This window comes from Talpa europaea, assembly GCF_964194135.1.
Source record: "Talpa europaea genome assembly, chromosome: 9".
NCBI classification, from domain to species: Eukaryota; Metazoa; Chordata; class Mammalia; order Eulipotyphla; family Talpidae; genus Talpa; species Talpa europaea.
Window position 1 is genome coordinate 19,863,262 of NC_140076.1, and position 26,500 is coordinate 19,889,761.

The 26,500-nt window shown below is 48.3% G+C and overlaps 2 protein-coding genes across 2 annotated transcripts in view; one reads left to right on the forward strand and one right to left on the reverse strand.

Annotated features, from left to right (window-relative positions):
- The window catches only part of CSMD2 (CUB and Sushi multiple domains 2), a gene marked incomplete at both ends in the record, with an annotated part of 507,564 nt that overhangs the window by 251,400 nt on the left and 229,664 nt on the right, over window positions 1–26,500 (reverse strand).
- HMGB4 (high mobility group box 4) lies at window positions 15,602–16,156 on the forward strand (the record flags this gene model as incomplete). The annotated part of the gene is made up of 1 exon (XM_084243120.1): window positions 15,602–16,156. One exon carries the CDS (start codon window positions 15,602–15,604, stop codon window positions 16,154–16,156), a length of 555 nt encoding a protein of 184 aa, XP_084099246.1.

The following is a 26,500-nucleotide window of genomic DNA, read 5'->3' on the forward strand; positions in this document are numbered from 1 at the left end:
GTAGAAAACAGGTGGCAGAGTTGAATGAGAATTATTCCAACAGTTTAATGAATGGACTCTTTATAAAAGGGAAATCATCAGGGATGGGCAGTATCCTGGGGAAATGGGGGTGAGCTAGGGGAAACTTGTTACCACACACAGGCCTGGAGAGGAAATAGTCATCCCAGAAGGAGGGATGGACAGGACCATCATATAGGACCCAGACCTTCAGATGGGACTACAGCCAGTTTGTGAACATCCCACCAAGAAAGAACAAGCAAGGAATACCTGGAATTCCCTCTCCTCCTCTAATCTCTTGCTGATGCTCCTGTTGATCTAACCCAGCTGGAAGTCAGAGGGTAAGGAAGCATAATGATACAGCCCACAGCTAAGCCTTCCTGGGCATGCAACAGGGAGAAGGAAGGGGGAAGGACCTGAGGGGGCAATCTGAAGAGATCCAGCATAGTGGGTCTTCATAAATATGTATTAAATAAAAGAGCTAACCAAGGAGCTTCACACCCTGCAAAACTGAGTTTTCACTATAATGAAAATGCTGACACACGCCAAACTCCAGGAATATAACCCATATTGCTATGGTAAGAGCTATTATAGAAACCAATTACTATACTTCACCAGATCCCATTTAAAATAGTTTATTATAGGCAGAATCATTTAAGTTTTCTAAAGAGCCACGAACACTATTGTGGGTTTTTTTTCCCCCCAGGTCAGATTCAATTCTATCTCAATGACAGAGCTTGGAGGCTATTTACACAAGGGAAGTAGAAACAGGGAGAATTAACTTGAATAGTTCAGAACCAAAGGCTGTTTATTTCATGACTGGAAATGAGGGGAGATGCTGGGGACCCCAGCACAGGATGAGATCAATGATCGAGTTTATAATAGAAAGTCAGGGAGACTCTCTGAGCCCTGGGGTCTGCTTTAAGCCCCACCTTCAGCCAGGAGAAGCCAACAGACATCTGCCACCTCCCACTTCTCCCACTCCCACGAATGCTGTTAATTGTTAATTCCCAAAACTTAAAACTCCGTGTTGCCCACATATCTACTGTTATGCTGCCTCTCTGGACACAAACATTAAGCATTGAGTTTTCTTGGTATCTGGGGGAGAATTGGGGCCTACATGTTGGATTCATCACATCGAGCTCCTGACACTGTGATGGTGTTGTTAGGGGGAAAAGGATGTCCCAAAGCTATTTCCATACAGGCTTTGTGGACTCCACCCCCACCCCAGGTCAAAGTCAAAGACACTGGGAACTCCAAATCCCATCACCACCAAAGGGAAGGTGGCTGGGACCTGAGGGTGGGGTTAAGCAGCCAGGTGGATATAAAAGGCAGACACGTGGGCTTTGGGGGGACCCCATTTTGGCTCTCGGCCAGCTCGCAGCGTCCGGCCAGCTCGGAGAGTGACTTTGGGTTTCCAGGTCGGCGGATCGGGTAGGACGCATTAAAGACTTTATTTCCCTATTTTCTCCCTGAGTTGTACATTTTCCTTATTTCTTTTTCTCTTGTAAATAAACCTTTTATTAACCCTTTTGCGTGTGTCTGTAGTAGAGTATTCATAAGTCCCTTTAAAGCGCGCGGGTGAGGACCCACAGCCAGGAACCCGTTTAATATCGGGGTTGCTCTATAACAGTGTCATGCCCTGCTCAAAACTGCCATTAGAGACAAGCCACTGACACACACGGCCGCATGGGTGACTCGCAGGCATTATTTTGTGATAAGATTATGCAGCACAGGATCCCACATGAAACTCTGGAAACACTCATCTAGAGTGAGAGAAAGCAGGAGAGTGTGGACAGAGGTGGGAGTAGGAGGTTCAGATGAGGGCTGCCCAGGAGGAAGTAGAAGGGATCTGTCTGGGGTAACAGAAATGTTTTTATCTCAAATTATGTGGTTACATGGGAGACACACATTTGGCACAGTTCCAAAGAAGTGTCCCTCTAAGATGGGTACTTTTATTTATGCAGATTATACCTTAATAGAGTTAATTAAAAACAAATCTATAATGGTGCCAATCCTCAGGCCTTATAAAAGCCAGTGTTCCTTCACCTCCCCACCCCTCCTCCTCTCCTCATCTCTAGTCTTTATGCTCCAGACACAAAGGTCTCCTGTTCAAAACTGCTCAGGCCTGCTCTTGCCTCAGGGCCTTTGAATATGACATTCCCTATGCCTGCTAGCTGGCTCTTCTCCCAGACTTCTGGGGGGCTTAACCCCTCACTTCCTCCAAACCTTTGGTCAAATGTCACCTTCTCAGGAAAGCTTTCTTGGCCTGGCTCCCTCTCCTTGGTCTAACTGGGACTCTTGCACGCATGCATGCACACAGCTATACCAGTCTCCAGTTGAACAGAAGAACTTCTGTGTACAGGAAAACAAGCTGCTTGTTTTTCACTTGCTGTTCTTTATGCCCTTTCCTGTTGCTCCATTTGGCTGCAGAGAGAGGTTAAGAAACTTGCACAAGGTCACGCAGCTATTAAGTGGCAGAGGTGGGATTCGATCCCAAACCAAAGCTGTCAGCGTCTAGGCTCTGCCACTGCTTCGTGCTGACACATGTGCAAGTGTGAAAGAAGGCAATGGAACAGCTTCAACTGAATTCCATTCTGCTCCTGCTCTTCCCCAGTCTCCTCCCCCAGGATTCGCTTTACTTTTGCTCCCTCTTAGAATCATAATTAAAGGAGAGAAACACAAAGAGAGATTCTCCCCTTCAAACCTTTCTGTCCACATTAACTTCACTATGGGGGGCCTGGGGAATTCCAAGTTCGCCCAGGAAATGGCTATTGCAGTACATAAAATGTATTTAAGCAATTACACTCAGTGTTTTTTTTTCTTTTTGGTAAATTGACTTTCGTTAAATGGGGCTTCATTAATGAAATCTGGCTTGGAGAGAATGAAAAAAAAAATCACTCCCTTTAATGCATGTAGTTGATTATGGAAATAGTGGCTTTGAGTTCCTCTGCAGAAAACTCTGAACTGTTTTCTTGGTAATAGGAGAGCTTGGAGCAGGCTTTGTGGAAAGCATTTCTTCCTAAGAAGCTTCTTGTGCAGTCAGGATGTGGGGGTGCTGCTGGACACCCCCATGAGATGACAATGGTGACTGCAAAGAATTGCCACCTAATTGTAAGGGGGAGGGTTGTTTGGAGGCCTTGGCCTAAATCTCAGCCTTCCTGAAACAGACACCCTCAGAAAGCCGTTGCTTTATTCATTCATTTACTCACTAGCACACATTATGTACTAGGTACGGTGCTTGCTAGTGGTTCCCAAGATACAGGAGTTGCTGCAAAGCCTGTGAGCTGCAATGTCCCTTCTCTGTGCAGCCTCTACTCCTGTCAACAGCATCTGGCTCTGTGGCCCCAGAGCACCTCCTGTGGGCTTTGTCTCTTAACTAAGCAATGTACAAAGATCCGCTACAGGGATGCATCTCTGCATCCCTGTGGTGAGCTTAAACCATCCCTCCAGCCCCCAGGTTGGCATCGAAGAATGTGAAATATGGGAGTCTCACATCCTATGGCCACTCCCTTGGCTTTTCCATTCCTGCTTGCATCAATTCTCTTCCCTAGGGGATAAAGAAGACACAGTGACACAACCAGGAAACCTTTCTGGAAATGCCTTGGTGGTGATGGGCAAAAGGCAACAAGACCTTGTTGGAGGCCAACTCCTGTACTGCCCCCACCCCACTCAAGCTAGCGCTCATCCTTGAAGCCCTGACATCCAGTCTCATTACAAATGATTTCCTTACCAGTTTTCCCTCAGCTAAATGCCTAGGTCTCTTGCTATGTCAAGACGAATTCTTTTCCTAAATACATAATATCACATGATGGTATATATTTTCCAGGAGCTAGGTAATCTTCTGGGGTGAATGCAGTCTCTTTCAGATATGGGCTCAAGCCTTATCTTTGAAAAGTGGCCCCTTGGACTCCCCAAGTTCTCATTCCCAGCAGTGCCTGCCTTTCCCCTACCCTGAGTTGCGCAGGCAGCTCCAAGAAGCCTGAGCCACCTAAAAAAGATTCAATTCCAGGGGACTTAGCTCCAAAGCTTTCCCCAGTCATTCCTGTTCCCTAAGTGCTCACACCCCCTATACTCCACACCAACCTCCCAGTCACCCCACTTAGGCATCATTCCCAACTCCTCCCTCTCCTTCCCCACATGGGCGACTGTGGCCAAGTTTTCTCCAATTTGTGATCTCATCATTCCTCACCTGGACTATGAAGACAGTGTTTTGATCTTCCTTTAGCCTCCCATCTGCCTTCCATACCCTGTGCGCAGTTCTGATCAAGTCCCCCACCTTGCTGGAAACCCAGCAGTGAAGGCTCACTGGCTCCAGAATTAGGTCTCAACTGTTTAATACCTTCCTTCTCCAGTGACAGCTGCTTTGAGTTCCAACTACTTTCATGTCTCCGTGCCTTTGCATATGCTGTTCCCTCTTCTGGAATGTCCTTCCCTGCTGCCCTACCTCGCTACCTGAGCAAAGATCACTGATCTCATAAGCCCACCCAAATTTCTCGGCTCCTCCTCCCCTCTCTCTCCCTCCCTCTGCCATGGGAGGAGCAGTTCCCTCTACTATGTCCCCTGCACACCAGGAACCCGACCCTGCCATTGCACTGGGCTCACCAAATTGTAGCCATCTTTTGACTTGACTGTCTCCTCCCTGGCGAGAGGGGGTGCTCCACAGGAGCAGGGGCAGGATCTTATCTGTCTCACTCCAGCAACGCAACACAATGCCTAGCACATACAACAAATCAGGACCATGGGACAGGGGCTGGCTTACTGTCTGCTTTTGCAAAATGAAATTTTGTAGGATCACACCCTGGCTCAATCGTCTACTTTCACACCACTAAGGCAGGGTTGAGACCAAACTATCAGCTACAAAGTCAAAAATATTTATCTCTCTTTGCAGAGAGAGTTCTGACACCTACCATAGAAGCCTTGAAGATGGTGTAGTTGGTTGGCTAAAAAATTCTAAGTAGGTAATCATCAAAGAATGTACATATGGCTTAAGCATCTCATTACAATGCAAACTACTTCACTGTGCCTGTAAGTGCCAATCCATTTACTCCAGAATCATGGGCTTTGTTCTGACCATAGTTTGTTCTCCCCATTGTTTATCTGGTATAAACTACCCCCATAATGCTTCAATCACCTTTTCCAGTTTTGCTCCAGCTCATCCAGTCAACAGATATTGACTGCATGCCGACCATGTGCCAGGCACTGGGCTATTGTGGGGAGGCGGCAGTGAGCGCACAGACGTGGCCCTGCTCCCAGGGGACTGACTCAGTGGGGAGCAGCTGGCTCGCTGGCTCACACCTAATATTTGGGAAGCAATTCTTTTTAGAGATTCTCCTTCGTGGAGCCCTTCCAAAGCATTCAATTTAGTTTCCATAGATGCAACTATATTTCCTTTCACACTCATATTTCATCAGTTTATGTGATGTTTAATTTAAATCACATAATTACAATAATGAGTATGGCTGGCACGGAGGGAGCTGGCACAACACACCCATCTGAGTCTCAAGTCTCAGGCGCAAGACTCAGCTGGTGGGAACAGGAGTGCACAGGCTAGGGTCGAGGGGGAGGGTCTGCCAGTGAGTCACAGGGTTTAGGTTAGGAAGCTCTGTCAAGGCCATGGGGAGCCAGCTGCTCCGGGGGGCAGCTTTGGTGGAGATGGTTAAGGCACTTTTATTGTACACGCTTTCTGAATGAATGAATAAATGAATGAATAAAGCAACAGACGGCAGCCTTTTGCTTTCAGCAGTGAGGATCTTTTCTAATTTTATCCCTTCTACTGTGGGAGTGTGGGAAGCAGCTAACTTTAAATCTTAGATGAGGACGTCAGAGGTCTACTGGATGCAGTGCCCAGCATCGTGCGAACCCCATCGACAGCGTTCTGACAGAAGGTCAGTCAAGATCTGTCTTGAATGTTTCCAAAGATCAAGAACTCACCTTCTTGCCAAATTCTCCTAGTCCACTTTGCTCTGCCCCCATCCTTTTTCTAGCTACTTCTTATTCCTCCCTAGGTGCCATTTACAGCCACTGGCTTCTGCCTTTGCTGCGGAGCCCGGGTATCTTCACTGGGTACCCTTGACTTCTGCCCTTTCTCTGCCACAGTATTTGTCTCACGAAGCATTGTTGAGGGGTCACCTCACCCACCAAACTGTAAGATCCCTGAAGACAAGGACTGTTCGCTTGCAGCATGCCTGACACATGGAAAGGGTTCAGTAAATATTGCTTATTAGAAGAAAGAATGATTGAATGAATGAATAAATGAATAAGATTTGGTGGTGGAAGCAGGGGGCATAAGTGGGAAAAAGAAGAGGAAGAGAAGTGAGCAGGTGAGCCTGGAGACAGCAGGAAGGGCCTGGAAGGCCATGCTGTGTTTCATCCTGGTTTCCCGGCTGCCATAGCCCCCGGGCCTCAGCACTCCCTGCATTGTCCATTCACTGGGCAGCTTCTTGGGGTTTCTTCTCATGCTGATGTAGCCCTAATGTAGCCATCGTGGCGTCTGATAAGCGTTGTGGGCAAATGTTCCTTTTTCCCCAGAAGCAACTCAATAAACTCAACAAATGAGCAGGACTCTTTCCTGCTCAGCTAATTGTTAACTCCAGGGAACTCACACAAACCACATCAGGTAAACGCTTTTCCTCCAGATGCAATCGAGGGAAGCACTGCTCCCTGCAGGCCTGTGTCTGAGCCCAGGAGTGCAGAGGAACAGGCTCCTGGCCACGTGTGCTATGGCGAGGGGGCTTCTCCACCATATTCTGAGGTTTTCATGCTGTGTGTAGTGCTTGGAGAAGGTCTGACAGGTGCTTGGGGTATCCTTACAGTCCTAGCTTGGCAGCTCACATGGCGGGACTTCCTGCCTCTATGGAGAGGCCCCACCCATGATGCAACCTGAGCAGAATAGGACCTGGACACTAACTTCCAGGCGAGAGGAATTGTGGGGGATTCCCACATCCCTCTCTAGGTCTAAGTTAGGTAGTTCCCATCCTTCCCACGTGCCAGAAGCCTTTAAACATCAGTCTCCTTCCCTCAGCCCACAGCTCCTGAAGGGGCATGTGAGTATATCCTGTGACTCTGAGGCCACAGGTGATTTGACCTGGGTGGCCACATGACCCAATCTAGGCCAGCCAGCTAATGGGAGGGCTATCAGGTCCCTGCAGCCCCTGGTCTGAGGTTACTGGGTGAGAGAGAGGTCGCGCACTCACTGAAGGAAGGCCCCACACGTCTGTGTTTCTCATAGATTTGGGAGAAGGGTCCCCAGCGTCTCCCAGCTCTGTTGTTCACCACTCCCCTCCCATCACTCCACACCACGTCCTGCACCTTGTACATTCACCCTCCTCCAGGTCCCGCCACTATGGCTGACTAGGACCAAACCTAAGAGCGATCTCTGCCTGACTGGCTGCGGCCCCTCAGCTGGCTGCCTCCTGTGTCCAAAACCCACTCCCATCGGGCATGGCCCAAAAAGAGGGTGCAGGCCTCAGCAGACACACTCTAGCTGGATCTTTGCCCCTTCTTGGCTCAGGTCTCTGCCCAGTGGACATGGCACCTGCCTGGCTCATCATCAGTCTTGCTCCCTACCAAAGGCAATAGGTTCAAGAAGGTCAATGGTAAAGGGCCAGACCTCTAGAATCAGATAGTTTTGAATTTGGGCTCCACTTGTACTAGTTGTATAAATGGGGCATTTGTCCCAACTGCTCTGAGCCTCAGTTTCCTCATCTGTGCAACGGGATTCCTGTCATTGGCCATGCTTGTGTTGATCATCATAAATGTGGACTATTCTCCTTTGCTTAGGTCTGAGAAGGGAGGACAGACTCTTATCAGTGCCTTAAAATGTCTCCTCCAGAGCACACAGAGGTTAAGCGACCCCAGAGCTAGCTGGCCTGGGTTTCCTGGGGGAAGTAAAGGTGCCTCATCTACTCTGGTGCCAGGAGAGTACAGGGTGAGAGGAAAGGGTGTCTGTGACACCCAGCATAGCTGGTGCACTTGGCGGCCACCTACTCTGTCTCCCTTCTGTGGCCCCAGCCCTCCACCAGCTCCTGCTTGGTCAGCCTTGCCTATTCCACCCACCACTGGCGGACACATGGGGAGGATGGTGATGTATGCCTCACAGAGGCCTCCGGGAGTACATTTGGAAGACGCTTCTCCAGAGGCCATGTCTACAGGTGACTTATTGAGGCGCTTGCCACGCCACCTTCCCAGCCACCTGACTGCCGTCGGGTGTGCGCATTGTGGGGGCTCCTTCTTTGGGTGTTCTGTGTTTCTGAAGTGCTGGCTGGCAGAGGGAGCCACCGACTTGCTGGAGAATGGATGGGTTGAGAGATCTCAGAGATGCTGAGAGCAAGGAGTCCTCAGGCTCAGTCCTCCTGCCACACCCATGGCCGCGTGGAGGTGGCCTCTTTTCCCCCAGTGTCTCTCATAGTACGATTATAGGGATTAAAGATGATGCTGAGATGCTCATGAACTTGTGTGAAGGCTTTAAGACATGCAGCCACAATCCTTGGTCATGTCATCTCTGTGCAGCAAGGGAGACTTGTGGGCAGAGGGACAGGAAGGAGCCTGTCGTGTTCAAGTCACAGCTCTAAGCTTATCAGTGGTCTCACTTGGAGCAAGAAACAAACCTCTTCAGACCTCAGTTTCTCCCATCTAGCCGACCAGGATATCAATGCCCACTCATAGAGTTGTTAGAAGGTTTAAGTGAGATAAAGGGCATCAAAACTCCCAGTACAGTGCCTGGAACATAGCAACTGTTCAAAACACATTCACTCTTATTCCTGAAGTGCCAGTCTTGTACCTCTGCCATCTGGGTAACTAAGCAGTGGTCTAGTCCTTAGTGTAATGGAGCAGAAACAAGGTGAGGGGAGAGAAAGCAGATAGGGAGGAGGGAATTGAAAAATGGGGGTGAGGAGGGCTCTTGTCTTCTCGTATCACTCATCCGCATCACACCTGGCTTAATGACTTACACTTCTGGTTTCAAGTGGCAGACACCCAGATCAATCAGTCTGGAAGAGAGAGGCTACCAGCAGCTATAGCCAAACTGTGGAAGAGGGGGCTGTGCTGGTCCCAGGATGGCTGAGCTGAGGACTCAGATGTGTGTTGTGCTCTGTCTGCTGGCATCTCTCTCTTGCATATGGCGGCTGCTCTGAGCTGCGTCGTGGTGACCCTAGGAGCTCCCTGTTACACCCTCTCACCTTCATCCCTAGGGTGGTGACAAAAGTCTCTTCCCTTGGTTCCAATTAGAAAAAGCTCGTGGGAGGCCTCTGATTAGTGTGTCCAGGGGATGCGCCCACTCCTGGGGGCAAGAGAATGGACTCCCTACACTAAAGCTCCATGACTGGTTGGGAGACAGTTCTCCAAAATGAAGGAATGAGCTCCAGGGTAGTAGGGAGGGTGCTAGGCAGAATAAACTAGAGAGGTCAACTGTGGTTGAAAGAGGCAGGGAGTGGACTGTACGGTCATGCTTCCTATTCTGGGGTGTAAGGGAGTGGCCCTGTCAAGGCCTGTGAGGGGCATCCATACAGCTCACCATGGAGGGTACCCCACCTAAGCTGGTCTTGTCCTAGATCTTATCCTCTCCCACTTTGCTGCATCCTGCCAGAGGTAAGCAGTCATGCCTGGCCCCTGCCTTGCTGACCCAGCCTGTGCCTGATCATCTGTTCCATTTCAGAGTCCACTGGGCTAGATGCCCACACCCCACTCAGCCAGCCTCTGTGCTTGGGAGCAGGCCTTGGCTCCAAGTATCTATGTTGGTATGGTTCTGTGGCCCGTCCAGGTGAGTTGGCCTGCTAGCCTTGGGCAGCACATGAATATGGGGATAAACTGACCAGATCCATCTGGAATAAAGGGTCAACCCAGATGACAGGTGTCTCCTCTGAATCCCTGAGGTACTCAGATTTAGTCAATTTATTCTTTCACCTGCTTTGCCTTGCTTCTTCCTGGCTTCCTCCTCTCCTTGGCTGCGGTTAGGAGAATTCCTAGACCCCCAGTTGAGGGTAAACACTAGGGACTTAGGGAATCAAACCAGCCTGAGTTTGAGGCTGGCTCTGCCATTCATTGCTGTGAGGCCTCAGACAGATTCAGCTCTCTTTCTAGGCCTCCAGAGATGAAATACATAAAGCATCATCACCATTATTATTAAGGGCCATGGTCACATCTGATTGAAGAACTCTTGGCATGAGGTCAGTGCCCAAGAACCCAGGCCTGGCTGTTTATGACCCTGCCTTCCCCACCACTCTGCCTGCAGGAAATTTCAGATGTCTTTCTCCAGCACCACTTTCCTGCCTAAGACATACCCATCACTCAAACACTGCTTATCACTGGTCATCAAAGCAGCAGTGACATTGCTCCACCAACTCACAGCTATTTATTGAGGGTGTGTGTGTGTGTGTGTGTGTGTGTGTGTGTGTACATGAATGCTGAATGAACTGAAAGGATGTGAGTGAATTAATTTGTAAGCAAACGAGTGAATTAGTGACTTAATGAGTCAGCAAGTGAGTGAAGAAGAGTGTAAAATTGAGGAGATCATGCTCCCAGCCCCCTCAATGAATACAATAAGTGATGCTATTCATTTTCCATCTGTATTAACCCATGCAGCGCTTGAATGACAGGCTGCCAGTTGGAGGAGAAGGATACTGTGGGAGCTCCCTGTTGCTGCTTTTACAAATTTAGGGGCTTGAAGTAAACATTTCCGAGCTTATAACTCTGGAGCTCAGAAATCTAAAGTGGGATCACTGGCTCAGCTGTGGGCAGGGTTGTGTGCCCTGTGGCTTTCAGGAAGAATCCACGTGCTTGCTTCCTTAGTGGCTGCCTCCACTTTATGGATTGTGATGTTCTTCTCCATGTTCAAGCCAGCAAAGCTGCATCTTCAAGTCTCTTGCTGACTCTGACCTGCATCTATCTTGGCATCTCCCTCTGTATTGGACACACCTGCTTTCCTCATTTAAGGACCCATGTGATTACATGGGCCCATGTGATCACCCATGTGATTACATCAGGCCACCTGGATAACCTAAGAAAATTCTCTTATCTCAAAACCTTAACATAATCGCATCTGCAAAGTTCCCTTCGCCCTGGTGGTAACATGCTCACTGACTTGGGGGCTTAGAATGAGGAATCACTGCAGAACCACGCCCCTACCCTCCGCAGACGTTTCACTCAGAGGTTAAGTGCAGCCATAGATTCCCAGTCCGCAGGAGGAGGGGTGTGTGAAGGGGGGAGGCAGCAAAGCCCTCATCATGAGCCCCTACCAGGTATCTGGCTCTGGGGCTTGCTGTTGCTGTTCCTGAGCAATGGGACTTTTAAAAGCTCCCCAGGTGGTTCCAGCATGCCCCAAATTTGAGAAACACTTTGACAGATGCTGTGTCAAGAGCATAGTCGGCAGCAATTGAGGGTAAAGTCTGCTCTATGATTCCAGGAGAAGGATCAAGAGCCGGGTGTCTCAAGCCTGGGTGCCCATGTCTGTCAGCTGCGGAGATTTAAAAAACATTTTTCATTTGAAATGAGACTAAAGCTGCAAATAGTCCAGAAATTTTCTGTATACTCCCCAGCCGGCTTCCCCTAAAATTAGCATCATATAAACCATGGTGCATGTATCAAAACTAAGAATCAGTGTCAGGACAGTTTGTTTGATGGAAGGTTTTGTTCTGACTGCCCCAGTTTTTTCAATGATACATTTTTTTTGTGTGTGTGTGTATATGTGGTGCCAGGATCCACCCCAGCTCTCCCATGGCAGAGAGAGGTCATGTCTGTTTGCTCTCCTCCAATATGTCTCAGTTTCTCAGGCTTTCCTGGTGTTCTCAAGACCTTAACACTTTTGAAGAGTATGGTCACGTATTTTGTAGATACTCCCTTAAATTGGATTTGGCCGATATTTTCACAGGATTAGGTCAGGGGCATGGAAGATACCCCAGGGTGAGATGATATTATCACATCATAGTAGGAGGGATGTGCTAGCAACATGGTCTGTGACTGGTGGTGGTCATTTTAATCACCTGGTTGGTGGGACCTGCAGCTTCCTGTACTGTAAAAGGACTTCCTTTTCCACACTCTATTCATTAGAAGCAAGTCCCTAAGTTCCGCCCACACATGGGATAAGAGGGGGGTCAGACACCCTTATCCCATCATTTCCACTAGTTCTTGTACATCCTTTTATTCACCTTGCTGCTCAGATAAGGCCCACAGTGACCCAGCTGGTAAGCGGGGAAGGCAGAATTAGAACTCAAGTTCGCTGGCTCCCAAGACCACATTTTAATTTTTATTTCATTTTATCACCAAATAAAGTGAAATCACAGTCTCTGAGGTGGGAGCACTCAGTGTTTTTCAAATTCCTACACAGATTGTGACCCATGACCCATTGGGTCATGAGACCAGTCAGTGGGCTGCACGTAAAACAATAAAACAGAGATCGTAACAGAATAGAAAAAGAGTACATCACGCATGTAATAAGTAAACTTTTGTTTCTGTAAACTTTCCATGTTTCAAAGCCCTTTTATCATTACAGTAGATAAAAATAGCACAGCCCCCACACGGCTGTTTGAAGGATTAAATAGATGCCTCGACGGTGGTGAAGTGCATAGAACAGAGACTGGCACGTATCATATTATGCAAATACCTCGAATCTCGTATGTGCACAAATGGGTCATACTCTACTATGTATTTTTACTACAGACTTCAATCAAAACATCTGAATATATCTAACTCACATCTCTAGCTGGGGGTGAGGGAGTTGGTGATTTACAACCCCAGCCTACCACCTGTGTTTGTAAAGTTTTATGGGGGCCCAGCTATGCCCATTGCATACACATTGTCTATGGCTACTTGAGAGCTACAACACCGAGTTGACTATTTCCTAGCCGGCCCTCTGGACCAATGCCCCTGCCTAGTGCTCATCTCATAAGATTTTAGATGCCTCTTCTGTGGTCCTGTGGGCCTGTCCTGCCACTGCCCTGCTAGCCACGCCTGCCTCGCAGAGCCCTCTAGCCAGGTGATTGCTGAACATCTGGGCCTCCAGAAGCTCCAGATCTTTCTACCTTGGACTGATGCCCACATTTGCTTTATTTATGCACCTCCATGGCTGTTCACGCTAGAAGGCTAGAAACATGGCGCATCGATCAGGGTTCCAGCAGGAAACAGATGGCCACTCAAATTACTCTAAATTGAGGAGTGTTTAATGAAGAGGTTATTTACAAAGGTAAGGGCAAGTGCAGGGAAGTCACAAAGGTAGCAGAGTCCTCGAGGCTAATAAAAGCACCCTCAGTCAGAGCAGACAAGGAGAGGGAGAATTCCTGAGCCTGGGAGGAGAGGATACCTTCAGCGGAGCCAGGACCTGCAGTACAGGGAATGGAGAGCCAGCTCCAGGTGACTGTGGGGAGACAGACGGGCAATAAATGCCTTGAGCTCCCCTTCCATTCTCCCTGATCTCCTGCTGAGGTCTCCACTGGCCAAACTGAAGTGGAAGCCAAATGGGATGGGATGAGGGTTCACTGATGTGGGTTCACTCCTATAGATGAATTCCCCAGGGTAGAGAGTAGGGTGGGGAAGGCTGGAAAGGGGATCTGAAGGGGTCAGCCTCAGACACCAGCATCTACAGCACTGATTTCCCAAAGCCATAGGTGCTTATCCTCCTAAGCTCCCCTAAAGAACACCTGCCTTAGCCCTCCAAGTCAGGAGTGTGGCTGAATACCAAAGGGTTGCCTTAGCTTTTATCTTCCTCTGCCTTCTCTTCTGAGATCTTCTAGGCTCAGATGGTTATCATAGGTTAATCTTCCCAGATCTTAGGAGTGGAAAGCCACAAACAGATAAGTAGCTGGAAGTGTTTTGGTGGTTTTTGTTTTTTTTTTTTTTTTTTTTTGTGACTCTGAGTAGGATCTGATGAACATGTATAGATGTTAGCCAAGGTCCTCCTCACAACCCATCCTTCCATCTCAAAATGGAGCTGATCCCATTCATCTCTGCAGCCCAGTTCAAGTCCAAAGAACCAGTGAGTCAACCTCTGGCCCCTTGGGACAAAGAACCAGAGAGAACAAAACTATCTGGGCTGAGAAATGTCCCTGGAGTCATCCACTCCTACTACTAGCGCAGATGTCCTCAGCTGGCATCTGATATCTTACAGGCCCCCAAATGCAGATGCAAAACCTAGCATGTCACCTGGAGGGCCTTTCCTAGCCGGTCCACAACACTGACCTCACAGAGGAGAAGTCACAGGCTCACAGCACGGAAGGGGCTGATGTAGGTAGCCCAGTCAACCTCCTGGCAGAACTGGGCATAGAATTCCGGGCTGGGGACTCTAATCAATTTCCATCTTTCTTTTATAGAAGATGGACTTTGAAGTCACTCTTGGAGCCTTGGGGTAGGACTTGGCAAAATTTCCAAATGTGCTCCCATCTTAGGCAAGTTTCCTTCTCAGGCCACTGAGGGACCCTCAGCCCTTGAAGCAACATTTTGGTGCCCACAGGATGAAGCACAAGTGTAGTCAGGCAAATTGGTCCAAATCCAAGCTCCCACCTGTTAGTGGCTGGTTTACCTTCAACAGATGACTTTTTATTTAATGAGGCTTGGTGTGCTAGTCCTATAAATCTGGTGCAATCATCAACCGAGCTGTGTAAATCCAGATCCATGCAAGCAAGGACCTGGCTGTCTCCAAAGGTCAATAAATGAGGCTTTCATTGTCTCTCCTTTGGCCTCCCATCTCCCTCCAGACTGGTAGAATATTTGCAACTGTCTTTCCAGAAAGCCAGAGGCCAACTAGTTGGAGTGCAGCTGTGAGGGCTTTGCACTCTATCCTCAAGAAATGGGGATCCTTGAGAGTAGGAAGGTCTTCTGTAGGCTAAGGAGTCTATTTCACATTCATGGACTCAGGTATCATTAGTAAAATCTCGGGGTTCTCCTCCCATCCCCCCCACCCCAATTTCTTCAGAGAAATGAGGAATTTAGATTTAGGGCCCAAGTGCTCAGGTTTTAAATTAGACAACTATGTCCTGACAGGAAGCGAGTCATAGCTGTCACACCTGATTATTTTTAGAGTTACTACTAAACTCTTTGTGCGGTTACGAGCTGCCACCGTTCAAGGCAAACAGAAAGACTTCACATTTTATCGTGACAGCTCCGGAGTCATCCACCTCCTCGTGTTCATTATTTCCAGCCTGCCTTTGGAAGGGATGATGTGGCATCCTGACACTTTTACGGTGAGGAAGGCAGACCCCGTGGCTCGTTACTAGAGACCAGGGGTTGGAGGCTCCAGAAACTGAGCCAAGCCCACTGCCTCCAGGAAGCCAAGAAGAAATACAGCCAGAGAGGCAGCTCCTCCAGGGCCTGTTCCAGAAGAACTGCCATCCTTCAGGAGAAGCAAAACAGACCCTCCAGTGGCCAATGAACCAATGAGATGACCCATATGCAAATGCCTCGGGTGCTGGCAGGGAGTGGGCAGCTGTGGGTGATGTCACAGTCCCTGCCTCTGACCCAACAATGTCCTCACCACTGAAAAGGCCCCCACCTGATTGCAGCTCCACCAGAGAGAAAAATTCACCGCAAGCAGAGCACCTTCCAGACTGTTCCTGGGGTGTGGGGACAAAAGTCTCTGCTTGTCCACATTACTGCATCCGGAAATAAAAATGATCTTATGAATATGGGAAAACAAATCCAACTGAGGCCTAAGGTGAATGTCTCTTCTTACATCCACTTTTTGCTGAATTATAGAAACAAGTTCAAAGAGCAACAGCCAAATACCTATCTCGACTTTAAAGATTTCTCTAGAAAATGTTCAGAAAAATGGAGGTCCATCTCAAAGCACGAAAAGGCCAAGTACGAAGCCCTGGCCAAGCTTGACAAAGCCCGATACCAGGAAGAGATGATGAACTACACCGGCAAGAGGAAGAAACGGAGAAAGCGGGACCCCCAGGCACCCCGGCGGCCACCATCATCCTTCCTGCTCTTTTGCCAGGACCACTATGCCCAGCTGAAGAGGGACAATCCGAGCTGGTCCGTGGTGCAGGTGGCCAAAGCCTCAGGGAAGATGTGGTCTACAACAACTGACACTGACAAGCGACCCTATGAACAAAGAGCTGCTCTCCTGAGAACGAAGTATCAAGAAGATCTGGAAGACTACCGTAAGGAGCGGAAGGCCAGGAAGATCCAGGGTCAACCAGGAACCAGCACACAGGGAAAAATGTGTTGATGAATTAAGAATAAAATGTCATTCATCTGTATCACCTATCCTGGTCTCATGTGTGCATTTGGATGCCTTACTATTGCTTTGGGTGGGGGTGGTGAGTGGCAAGGTGAAGAGTTCAGAAAGTGATCCTGGGGAGGGACTGGCATTGAACTAAGTGGCCACGGTGACCAAAGGGATTTGTGTGGGCAAGGACCTGCAGAGCTGGGTCTGGGCAGGTGGGGTGGGAGACTGCAGGTGTAAAGAGACTAGGAGTGGAGATAGGAGTAGCTGGGTTCCTTGTTATTCCAGTTGGTGGACTCCACGGGGGCAGGTGCATGGCCACCAGGCCTGCCACCTTCCTCACCAGGAGGGCCAGAAGACCTGTTCAATTCAGGCCCAGCGGAGGGACTAGGTTTCTTCTGAACTTCCAGAACTGGTCCCTCAGCAAGCCGCGGGTGCTATTAATGGACCAGGACGAGAGACTCCAGGGGTGAGCCCCACTCTAGTCAGGATGAAGGGCCAGGAATGATTTGACAGAAAGCGTGTGGCTCTGCCCCAAGCCCTGACACTCGGACAGCACCCTGGCATCATTCTGCAGGCCCCTGCTGGCCATTTTTCTGCAGGAGTGTAACCTGCACAGCGGACAGCTTCTGCCTCTCACACCATCCAGCAGACATCTATTCTCTCCTCTTGCTCACATTATGACTTCACCCTGAGCAGGGCTTGATCCCATGGACTCAGGACCCGAGTTCAGTCCAATCACAGAGGCTCTCAGGAGCAAGGAGTTATAGGCAGGAGGCCACCCATTTGCTCATTTTTGGGCCAAAATGTGAGTCCCTTGGGAATCAGGACATTCCTGGACTGTTCATTGAAGACGAGCACTTGTTTTTTTTCTAGGAGGGTTTGAGGTAGGTTTTCTGCCATTTTTTGGCACTTAAAATGAATCAAAACTAATCACTGGACAAAAATGGGATCCTTCTGTGTATTGTGATTCTTTCTCAGGTAACAGCATATTGTGGGTAACATTTCAAAGCAATCAGTACAGATCGATCTGGAATATTCTGAAATGGCCCTTTTGACATTTGATGTCATAAAGACTGAGCTAAAAGCACAAACTTACTCCCGCTCCTGCCAGCCCTAATTCTTATTCACTTTGTACTCTACTGTTTCATTTTTTACTTGCAAATTACAAGTGAAAATGTATATTTCAGAACTGGGTGAGCATTTAGAGAAGAAGAGAAACGTAGGGTCTGGAATCGGGCTATTTGTAGTGGACTCCCACATGCAGGCCCTGTGTTGGCTACTGGGAGGCACAACAGACCCCCACAGTTCCTGCCCTCCAAGAACTTTGTGTGAGCATAAAGCACAGCAGTACAAGGTGTGATGAGGAAAGGGAAGACTCTACACGGTGCTGGGGGCGGGAGTGGGTCCACCCACCAAGATGACCACTGAAGTCTTCATGGGGGAAGCAGCTTTATCCCACTTGGCAACCTTGTACACATGCTGGCAAGACTCCCGTTCCCCATTCCTGTTCCCTACAGCTGCTGTGCCAACTTGGCTCTGCTTTCCCTCCAGCCCAACCTCCACCCTCTCAGGAGACACCCTCATTTTCAGCTTCATTGAGAAAATAGAGATAATCAGACATAAGTGCTCTCAGTTTTCCTCTTTCTCAACATGTATCCCACACCCATCTTTTGCTCCTGGTCTCATGTTTCTGGCAAGCTGTTAGCCCCTTACAGCTTTTGCCCCCTCCCCCTGCTCCTCACTGGAAAGGCACTGACTTGAAGCGTGCACAGGTTAGCTTGGTGTTGTGATACAGGTGGTTCTGATCTGCAGGACCTCAGGCAAGTTCTCATTCCTGACTCTTGGGGCTCTCACCTATGCAAAGGGCTGATGCCTGCCTCAAGGTTGTTTTAGTGATTAAAAGATATAAATATGCAAAAAGCATGTGGCACAGTCCTTTAATAGAATAGGCCCTGTGAGGACACCCTCTCCGATGGTTGTCCCCCTCCTGGTGTTCACACTGTGGTAGGATCCCCTCCAGGTAAATGTAGGCAGAAACTGTCATTTGCCTCTAGCCTACAGGCTGGGCTGTGACTTCTGTGATTATGTCATGATATATAAAACTATCTCAATAGCTGATTTCTTTAAGATTGTCCTTGCTGGCTTGATGAAGTAAGTGGTCAAGATGGGGAAGTCGGTGTGACAAGGTACTGTGAGAAACTCTATGAGCTGAGGGTGGCTTCAGATCAACAACTGATGACCCCCCCCCCCCAAATCTATTAATTCTATCCTACAACTACAGGAACTAAGGGTTGCAGCATTCATGGGAGTGAGGAAGTGAGTCCTTCCCCAGTTGAGCCTCCAGATGAGAAGTCAGCCCTGGCTAATGCCTTGATTCCAGCCTGTGAGACCTTAAGTAACGGACACAGGTAAACGGTTACAAGACAACTGATCCATAAAAAACTTGAGATAAGAAAAGTGTGCTGCCATATGCCACTAAGTGTGTGGTCATTTGTGACACGATAATGAAGATAGTACTCAAGAATGCCATATTCCCTGTGATTCTAGAAGAAACAGTCTTTAGCCTTTCTCCCTCCGGCCTCGACCTGTTTAATGTCCTTTCCTCTGTTACCAACCTCTTGAAGGTAGAGGAGGCCCCAGGGCAAATAAGTCCTCCCTGTACTGCTCTGTGGCAGTTCTACTTGGGTTATTGTCCAGTCTCAAGGGTGGGCTTTGCCAGGTGGTGGCTGTGTGTCCTACCACACTCTTCTCTGGCTAAAGGGTGCCCATGCTATTGGGCCCCAGCCCTCATGTCACCTTCTCTGTGTGAGTATGTGTGTGTGGGTGGCCAAGTCAGAGTTTTGATGATAGTTTATAGTGCCCCAGCTGAAAACTAACTCCATTAACACCCCCTTATGAAAAAAGATGACAGGAGTCTGTGAGATGGTTGGTGTTTAATAATTGTAATGTAGGGCCTCTCCGGTGGCGCAGCGGTTGAGCGCTGGGTTGTGAAGCTGCCCGCAGCCTCTGCAGCGTCGGTTTGAGCCCTGGCTGCTCCCCGGCCACCAGAGGAGGGTCCCACATGGTGCGCAGACCTCTCCTGCCGCCCGCTGCTCCCCTCAGCAGTGTGCTTTGGTCCTTCTGCCTGCTCTGCTCCCCGCTCTGGCTCTGGTGAATTCTCTCACCCTCCCGCGCTTCTGACTGTACCCAGTGCTTATATAAATAAAAAATAAATAAATCTTAAAAAAAATAATAATTGTAATGTAATAATAGCAAAGGAGGAGCCTGGACTTATGATAATGGGCGAGAGGAAAAGCAGGTGGAAAATCTGGAGTGGCACCTGCATTCCAGACCTACTCAGCCTGGCTCAGGTGCCCCTGCCTGGGTAAGTGGAGGGTGCATCTTTGCTCCCATCACCCTCTTGTTGACTGATCACTCTACTCTGAATCTTTCCTCCTAGACCCTTTTTCTGTACTCATTTATTTATTTATTCAACAAATATGTAACTCTTATGCCTGCATGCAAAGCATCAGTTGTTTGGAGACAAACAGGACCAGTTTCTGTCCCTTTAAGGTTAGCTCCAGGACAGGGTGAACTCATCAGAGTGAAGTCATAAAGCTATTTGCACTCTTTCCTCTTGTCATGCATCTCTAATCACATGCCCACAAGCAGCACCTGCCTGACAGGTGTGCTGGAGAATACATGAACTGCTCTGGCACTAAGAATACAGCAAGGCCTCTGACCTCTTACATTAGTGTGGGGGAGATGCCAACAGATCAGTCAACAGATAAAAAACACACAACATCATATTTTGATAGTGTCAAGTGCTCCAAAGAAAATAAACCCGAGTAATGAGATAAGTAATGACAAGTGGGGTGGAGGGTACAGTCAATGGTAGCCAGGGGAGATGGCATTTGAGTTTAGATTTAAAGGTCAAGAAGGATCCTGGCATGCCATATCTGAAAGAAGAGTTCCTGAAGCAGCAGGACAGGAGGTGCAAAGGTCCTGAGGCAAGAGTGAGCATGGCCTATTAGAGGTACAGAAGGGATGCCAGGGTGACTGGTGGTGTAAGTGGGTGAAATAGGATTGGGGAAGAGCAGGCCTTGGCAAGTTTATTTTGAGTAATCTAAGTGTAATAGGGAAAGCACAAGGGGACCCAGCTGCTTCCATATTAACATCAGTTACTGGTTGGTCACTGAAGAGTCTTCGGAGACCACTGAGTACTGACAAGGGGATGCCAGCTCCTCCATGTTCTGCCAGAAAAAGAGGGAAAGCTAGCCAATACCAAACCCACGATAGTTTTCCCTTTTGATGGAGATAACCAGAGAAATTAAATATGGAAAGTGAAACTCCTCTGATTCATATTCCCAGGGATGAAGGAAAGTTGAGCTTGGGTGACAGAATGTTCCAGGGCATAGTTCTTCCTAGGTCTTCTATTTTCACGTGAACAGCTTCCATTAGATCAGGGGTTTCAACTTTGGGTCTGCATTAGAATAACCTCAGAGTTTATTAAAACACAGATTGTTGAACCCCAGCCCTAGAGGCTGATTCCTTTTTGGGGTGTGCATTTCTGAGTTCCCCAGGTGATACTGAGGCTGCTGGTCCCAGGAACACAGAGGAGTCCTTTTTCCTCTCACAGCCCTAACATTCACACCACAAGGGAGCTGTGTAGGGGAACAGCTGCCCTGCTCTTCCTCTTCGCTCCCCAACTTGGCTGCAGAGTGTGGCCGGGTCTGCTCCCCAATCAGTTCACCAGTAGTAAAGGTGCCAGACTAGTTCCACCTGCCCTCCTCCTGCTTCTGCCAATTGATTCTGAACTGGATGGGAGGCCATACATTTATTTATTGGGTTTCCCTCAAATCCCAACAGAGAAGTTGATCCCAGTTGTAAAACAATTGATTGGTATGTGGGTCACACAACAGCATTGAGATTTTCTTGTTGGCTGCAGCCTCCACTAAAGCATAATTTGTTTGGGGATAAATAGGACCGTAAGGTTAGGGATCAGCTCCACAACAGGGCAAACTCATCAGGGTGAAGTCATAAGGACACTGGACTCTCTTGTTTTGTCATTCACCTATAATCACAGTCCATAAATGACACCTGCCCTTCAGGTGTGTGGGGGATACTGGAACTGTCTGGGGCATCATTGCAAATGAAGCCTGATGTGTAAGAAGTGTCTTATGAGAGGACTGCCCCGATCTCTACAGGATGGTTCAGAGAAGGTGAGGACAACAAAAAAGAGCTAAGCAGGATAAAGCTTGGCAAGAGGCCTAAAGGGAGCCACGTACCCCTCCAGGCTGACCTTGCCTTCTGGGTTGGCTTAGCAGTGACATGGTGAGCATTGCCTGGTGGCCATCTCCTTGGACTAGTTCCCTTGGGACAGCTCTCCCTGCCCATCACTTTCTTTCCTACCATCTCTTCTCTGATTGGCTGAATCCTGTATGAAGACCCTGCCCCTTCAGCAGTGAATTGTTTCATGGGTTGCCCATCACCTATGGGACAATCAGGCTGTTGCTGCCTTGCCATTGCCATGTCCCCAGATACAGTTCTGCAGTGGTCCCTGGGGAGAGGTACCTCCCATATTCACACATGCAGTTCCTTCCTGTGAGGATGGGCTGGACTTAGTGTCTTACTTCCAGTGAATATAATAGGGCAAAAGTGATAGCAGGTCACTGCTCCAGAAGTGATTAGACTATAAAAGACACTCTCTCTTGCTTGCTTAAAGCAAACTGATGTGTTAAAACTTATCCTGTGGAGAGACTCAACGTGCAAGGAGCAGAGGCCCTCAGTCAAACATCTTGTAAGCAACTGAATCCTGACAACAATCATAGCACGCCTAGAAGTGGATCATCTCCATCCCCAAGGACACCTCTACTACAGCTTGCAACAGCCTGGTAAACTGCCCCTGATTCCTGATCCACAGGAACTAAAATAATAGATGCTGTTTCATACCATTAAGGCTTGGGGTAATTTGGTACACACTGAAATAGATAATGAACACAGATTTGGGTATCAAGAGAGGGACAGTGTCATGAAAACTATTAAAAAAAAGTGTGAGATAGTTTTAGAATCAGGCAGTGGGCAGAAGCCGGGTATATTTTGAGGAGCTTGTTAGAGCAATCTGGACTCTGAGGATGCTGCCAGGGCAGGCCATAAAGGAAGTGAGGAACCTGTTCCTGGAACCCAGAGGAAGGAGATCCTCATGAGGCAGCAGCATCCCCAACTTGGCGACACCCATGTGTAGTGGTATGGGAGAACAGGACACGTGCCTTATCAACGTAGTGATTGAGGTATGGACACGTGCCAGCAACGTGTTAAAAGGCCTGCTGGGTTTGGGTTCTTTCTTGCTGCTTAGATGAGAAGAGAGAGAGAAATTGAGGAAAAGATTGTTAAGCAAAAAGGAGACAGGAATTGATAGTTTCGAAAAGTCTCAGCCTCCCAAGACAGCAAAAGATGCTAAAATTAAGATATGGCTTTTGAGCACTGTCAAGGAGGATGGCCTGGCGATGAAACTGAGGATGTAACTGTACAGCCTTCAGTTAAGACCTTGGGAAGATGAAAGGATCATAGTATTATTCAGTCACATAAAGGCCCTTTAAAAAGATTAGGGTGGGCCTCACAGATCCTCTAGATCAAAGCATAGGGCTTCTGGGAAGCATAAGAGCATTGTCCCTTGGCCATCTTAGCAGAAGCCCAAAGTAGAAAAGGGTTTAGTTCAAAGAAATTTGTGAGTGTGGCTTTCGTGTGATAGAGTGAATCTCAATGAGATTTATAGAAAACCCACAAAGTTTATGAGAAAACTGTTAGCGGAAGCGACACAGTCAGCTTGCACTGAAAGAGAACAGCCCCAAGTAAAAGAGGTCAGGGGGCTCCAGAAATTCTCAGCAGGAAGCAGGTTGAGGAAACTTCACATCTGTGCAGCTTCCCACGAAGCAAGGCGTAACTTGGAGGGAGGAAGCCAGCTCAGAAGGTGGAGCCAGGAGTCATGGAGAATTATTCCCAGATTTTGAAACTAATCAAGAAGCTTCCAATATTTTCCTGGACTTCAGAATGGTTAGGGGCCAGGGATTTCTTTAGGTCTCACAGTTGAACCCTTATTGAGCAGGACTGTCTGTTGTTGTTACCGCTCATGCCTAGCCCACTGCTACACGTTTGGGAGCATGCTGCAGGTAACGCGTCTCTTTAGTCTTGCCTTTCTACAGATGCTGAGTAACCAGAGATCCAGCACCTGCACTTACAGACTATACCTAAGAGCCATGCTCACACCAAAACCTGCTTTAGATGAGGAGATTCTAGGCTTGGAACTGACACTCCCATGGGAGGGCGACTTAGAGGCACTAGGGAAGGGGAACTGAATTTTACATGAAGAAAGAGCTCAGTGAATCTCTGGGGGAGAGGGCGGGTGTGTAGCTTGAGAAATGATGAAATGATCTAAGTGGTCTCTGTGTCATGGCATCATGCCCTTGTACACCCTCTCCTTATGTGTGGGCTGGACGTGGTGATTTGCTTCTAATGAATAAAATGCAGCAGAAGCAAAGGCTGCCACTTCTGAGGCTAGGTTATAAAAGCTCGGACTCCTGTGGTACTAGCTCTGCTGCTTGCTCTGAGGAAGTGAGCAGCCATGTTGAAAGCTGCCCTGTGCCAGAGGAGGGAGGGCAGTGTCTTGTCAAAGGCACCAAGGAGCTCAAGTCTTCAAACAACCAGGTAAATACACTTGGAGAAATTTCTTTCCCCCGTTGAGCTCTGAGGTGACTGCAGTGCTGGTGGACACCTCGATTGAGGCATCCTGTGAGAAAATCTGAGCAGAGAACTGTTGAAGCCACACCCAGATTCCTAACACACAGAAAGTACAAGTTTTTTCAAGACATACGTTTTAGGGCAATTTGTTACACAGCAATAGATGTTTAACATACCCACCCTAAGATCCTGCTACACAATATTTCCCCGAGAAACATTTACTCTCTCCTCAGGGTCTTTGTAGATGCTGCGTCAGACTGGGACTGGTATCCTCCGGGATACCAGACCAGGTGTCTCTTCCTCCAGGGAGCCCTCTTTGCCTTCCTCTGTGCTCCCACAACCCATCACCATCCCACTGCATATCACATTTGTAAAGGATGGTAACGATCTTGTAAAGGAAGGTAAGGATCTTGCTTTTTTCATCCCGGGGCCCTTAAGATCCCACACAATGTTTGACAGGCAATAAAATAATATTAATCAGTGCTTATTGGATGCCTATGCCATACTGGCATACTGGCAAACAGCACATGCCTGGTGCAATTCTCTTAACCCCAATGAGGCAGGAACTTTAAACACCCCCATTTTGCACATAAGGAACAGACCCTAGGTTAGGTACTCTGCGCATGTCTATCAGAAAAGAAATGGCAGACTCATGGGAGGTCCTCCTGTCCTGCTCCTGACAGGAATCCCCCCTTCTCTCAGAACACTGTAGACAGCAGAGTTGAAGACGACCCTGGACACATACTCTGTACTTGACTGGTTGCATAATTTGACATTTCCAGAGAAATACCTGGATCTCTCCCTTGGTGCCTCCAAGGAAGGGCTTGGCTAGCATCCAGAGAACTTATCGGGTACCAGAAGCCACACCTCCAACTCTCTGCTCACAGCTGTGCCTCTGGCCCGCAGGCAGAATAAGTATTTTCCTCCCCTCACACCCTGTCATTATAAACCACGGAAATTCCTCGATATTCATGTTGCAATGAACAGATGCAGCTCTGTATTTTTAATGCATTATCTGCAATTAGCAGCAATGGGCTTGGAGAACTCTGCGGCCTGGGGGCAGCCCCTTGCGGATGCAGCTGCGAATACAATTGTGCTAGAGAATCGAGCCAGGCTTCTCTGGCCCGTGCAGCCCTGGCAAGTGGGTGAGGGAACTTCCACTTGCAAAGTGTGTTCTCTCCCAGGGCTGTCGGAGCCTATTGCCACTCACTACTGACCTGGTCCCCTTCCATCCTCTGTGCTGTCTAAATATGGGGGAGGATGTAATCCAGGGGAGGCCCCAGAGGGCAGACAGCAGACCTGAGAGTCGCAGGCGATGAGCCCATGGACTTGGGGGCTGTGGTGTGGAGTAGAGTCTATGACATACAAAGGGGTGGCCACAGTGCCTGAGGAAAACATGAGAGTGTCTGCGTGGACTTGCAAGAAGGGGACTGGTTAGTAGAGTTCATGGGTGCTCACCATCTCTGTCCAAAGGAGAAGGGCCTTTGTTGGAATAAATATGCTAATAACTGATGTATCGGGCATTTGCGATGTCCCAGGTCCCATTTCTAAGTGCTGGGCAGCCATCGCCACATTTAAATCCAGAAGGCAGTGTCAGCCCTTCGCAATACCAGTCAAAACCTACCATAAATTCATCTGAGCTGAACAATTTGGGATCACTGACTGGTGGCAAGGAGGGAGAATTCATGCCTACAGCACCATCGAGAGTCTCAGGAAGATGATGCTGGAAAGACCTTACTGTAGGATTTGGCCTTTTGTGAGGTAATCTGGGGAAGGTTTCAAGGAGGCAGAGCTTTGCTCTGGACTAGATATTGTCTGGAAGTAAGTGAAATTCTATGATCGGGCATTTAATAAATTATATTAAAGGATGTGAGGAATGCAGCATGACCAGTTGTCATTGGTTAAGCAGCAGCAGTCACTCACATTCATCAGGATGGAGGTCGGGAGGGGAATGCATGGTCATTTTGTATTTTGGTAATTCTCTTGTTTTTGTCTGGGCTCAGAAGTGACTACGAAGAGGTCTTGTTTGTGTCTCACTCCATCACAGTCACATAGTGGCCTTGTCTGGTATTGATGTTGATGTTCAAGAGCACATCAAGGTCTTGGCATGGGCGTGGGCTTCCGGCCCACAGAGCCCACAGCTCACTTTCTCAGCAGGCCTAGGAGTGTGCCAGATTACAGAAATAAGGAAACTGAGGCTCAGATAATTGTCAGAAGTAGGAAGTGGTGCTGTGATTCTAAGATCACTGAAACTTGGTTGAGTGTCAAGGAACTGGGCAGAGGGAGCTGGAAGGGAGTGGGGATTATTACCGGAAATCAGGCTGACCATGAAGGGGACAGACCAAAGATGGTGAAATAGAAAGAACACAGCATTTGGATTCTGATATAACCACTGTCCTTGCTACATACTATGTGGCCCTGGGCAATTTATTAGACATCAGACATTCAATTTCCTCTTTTGCATAACGGGACTACAGAAATCTATTTTCCAGGGTAATTATGAGAATAGATGAGAAAGACATAGTGTAAAGCACCTATACAATGCCTAGAAACAACAGATGCCATGCTGTGTACTCACTACATGCCAGGCACTGTTCTAAGCTTCTCACGTATATTGACTCCTGTAAT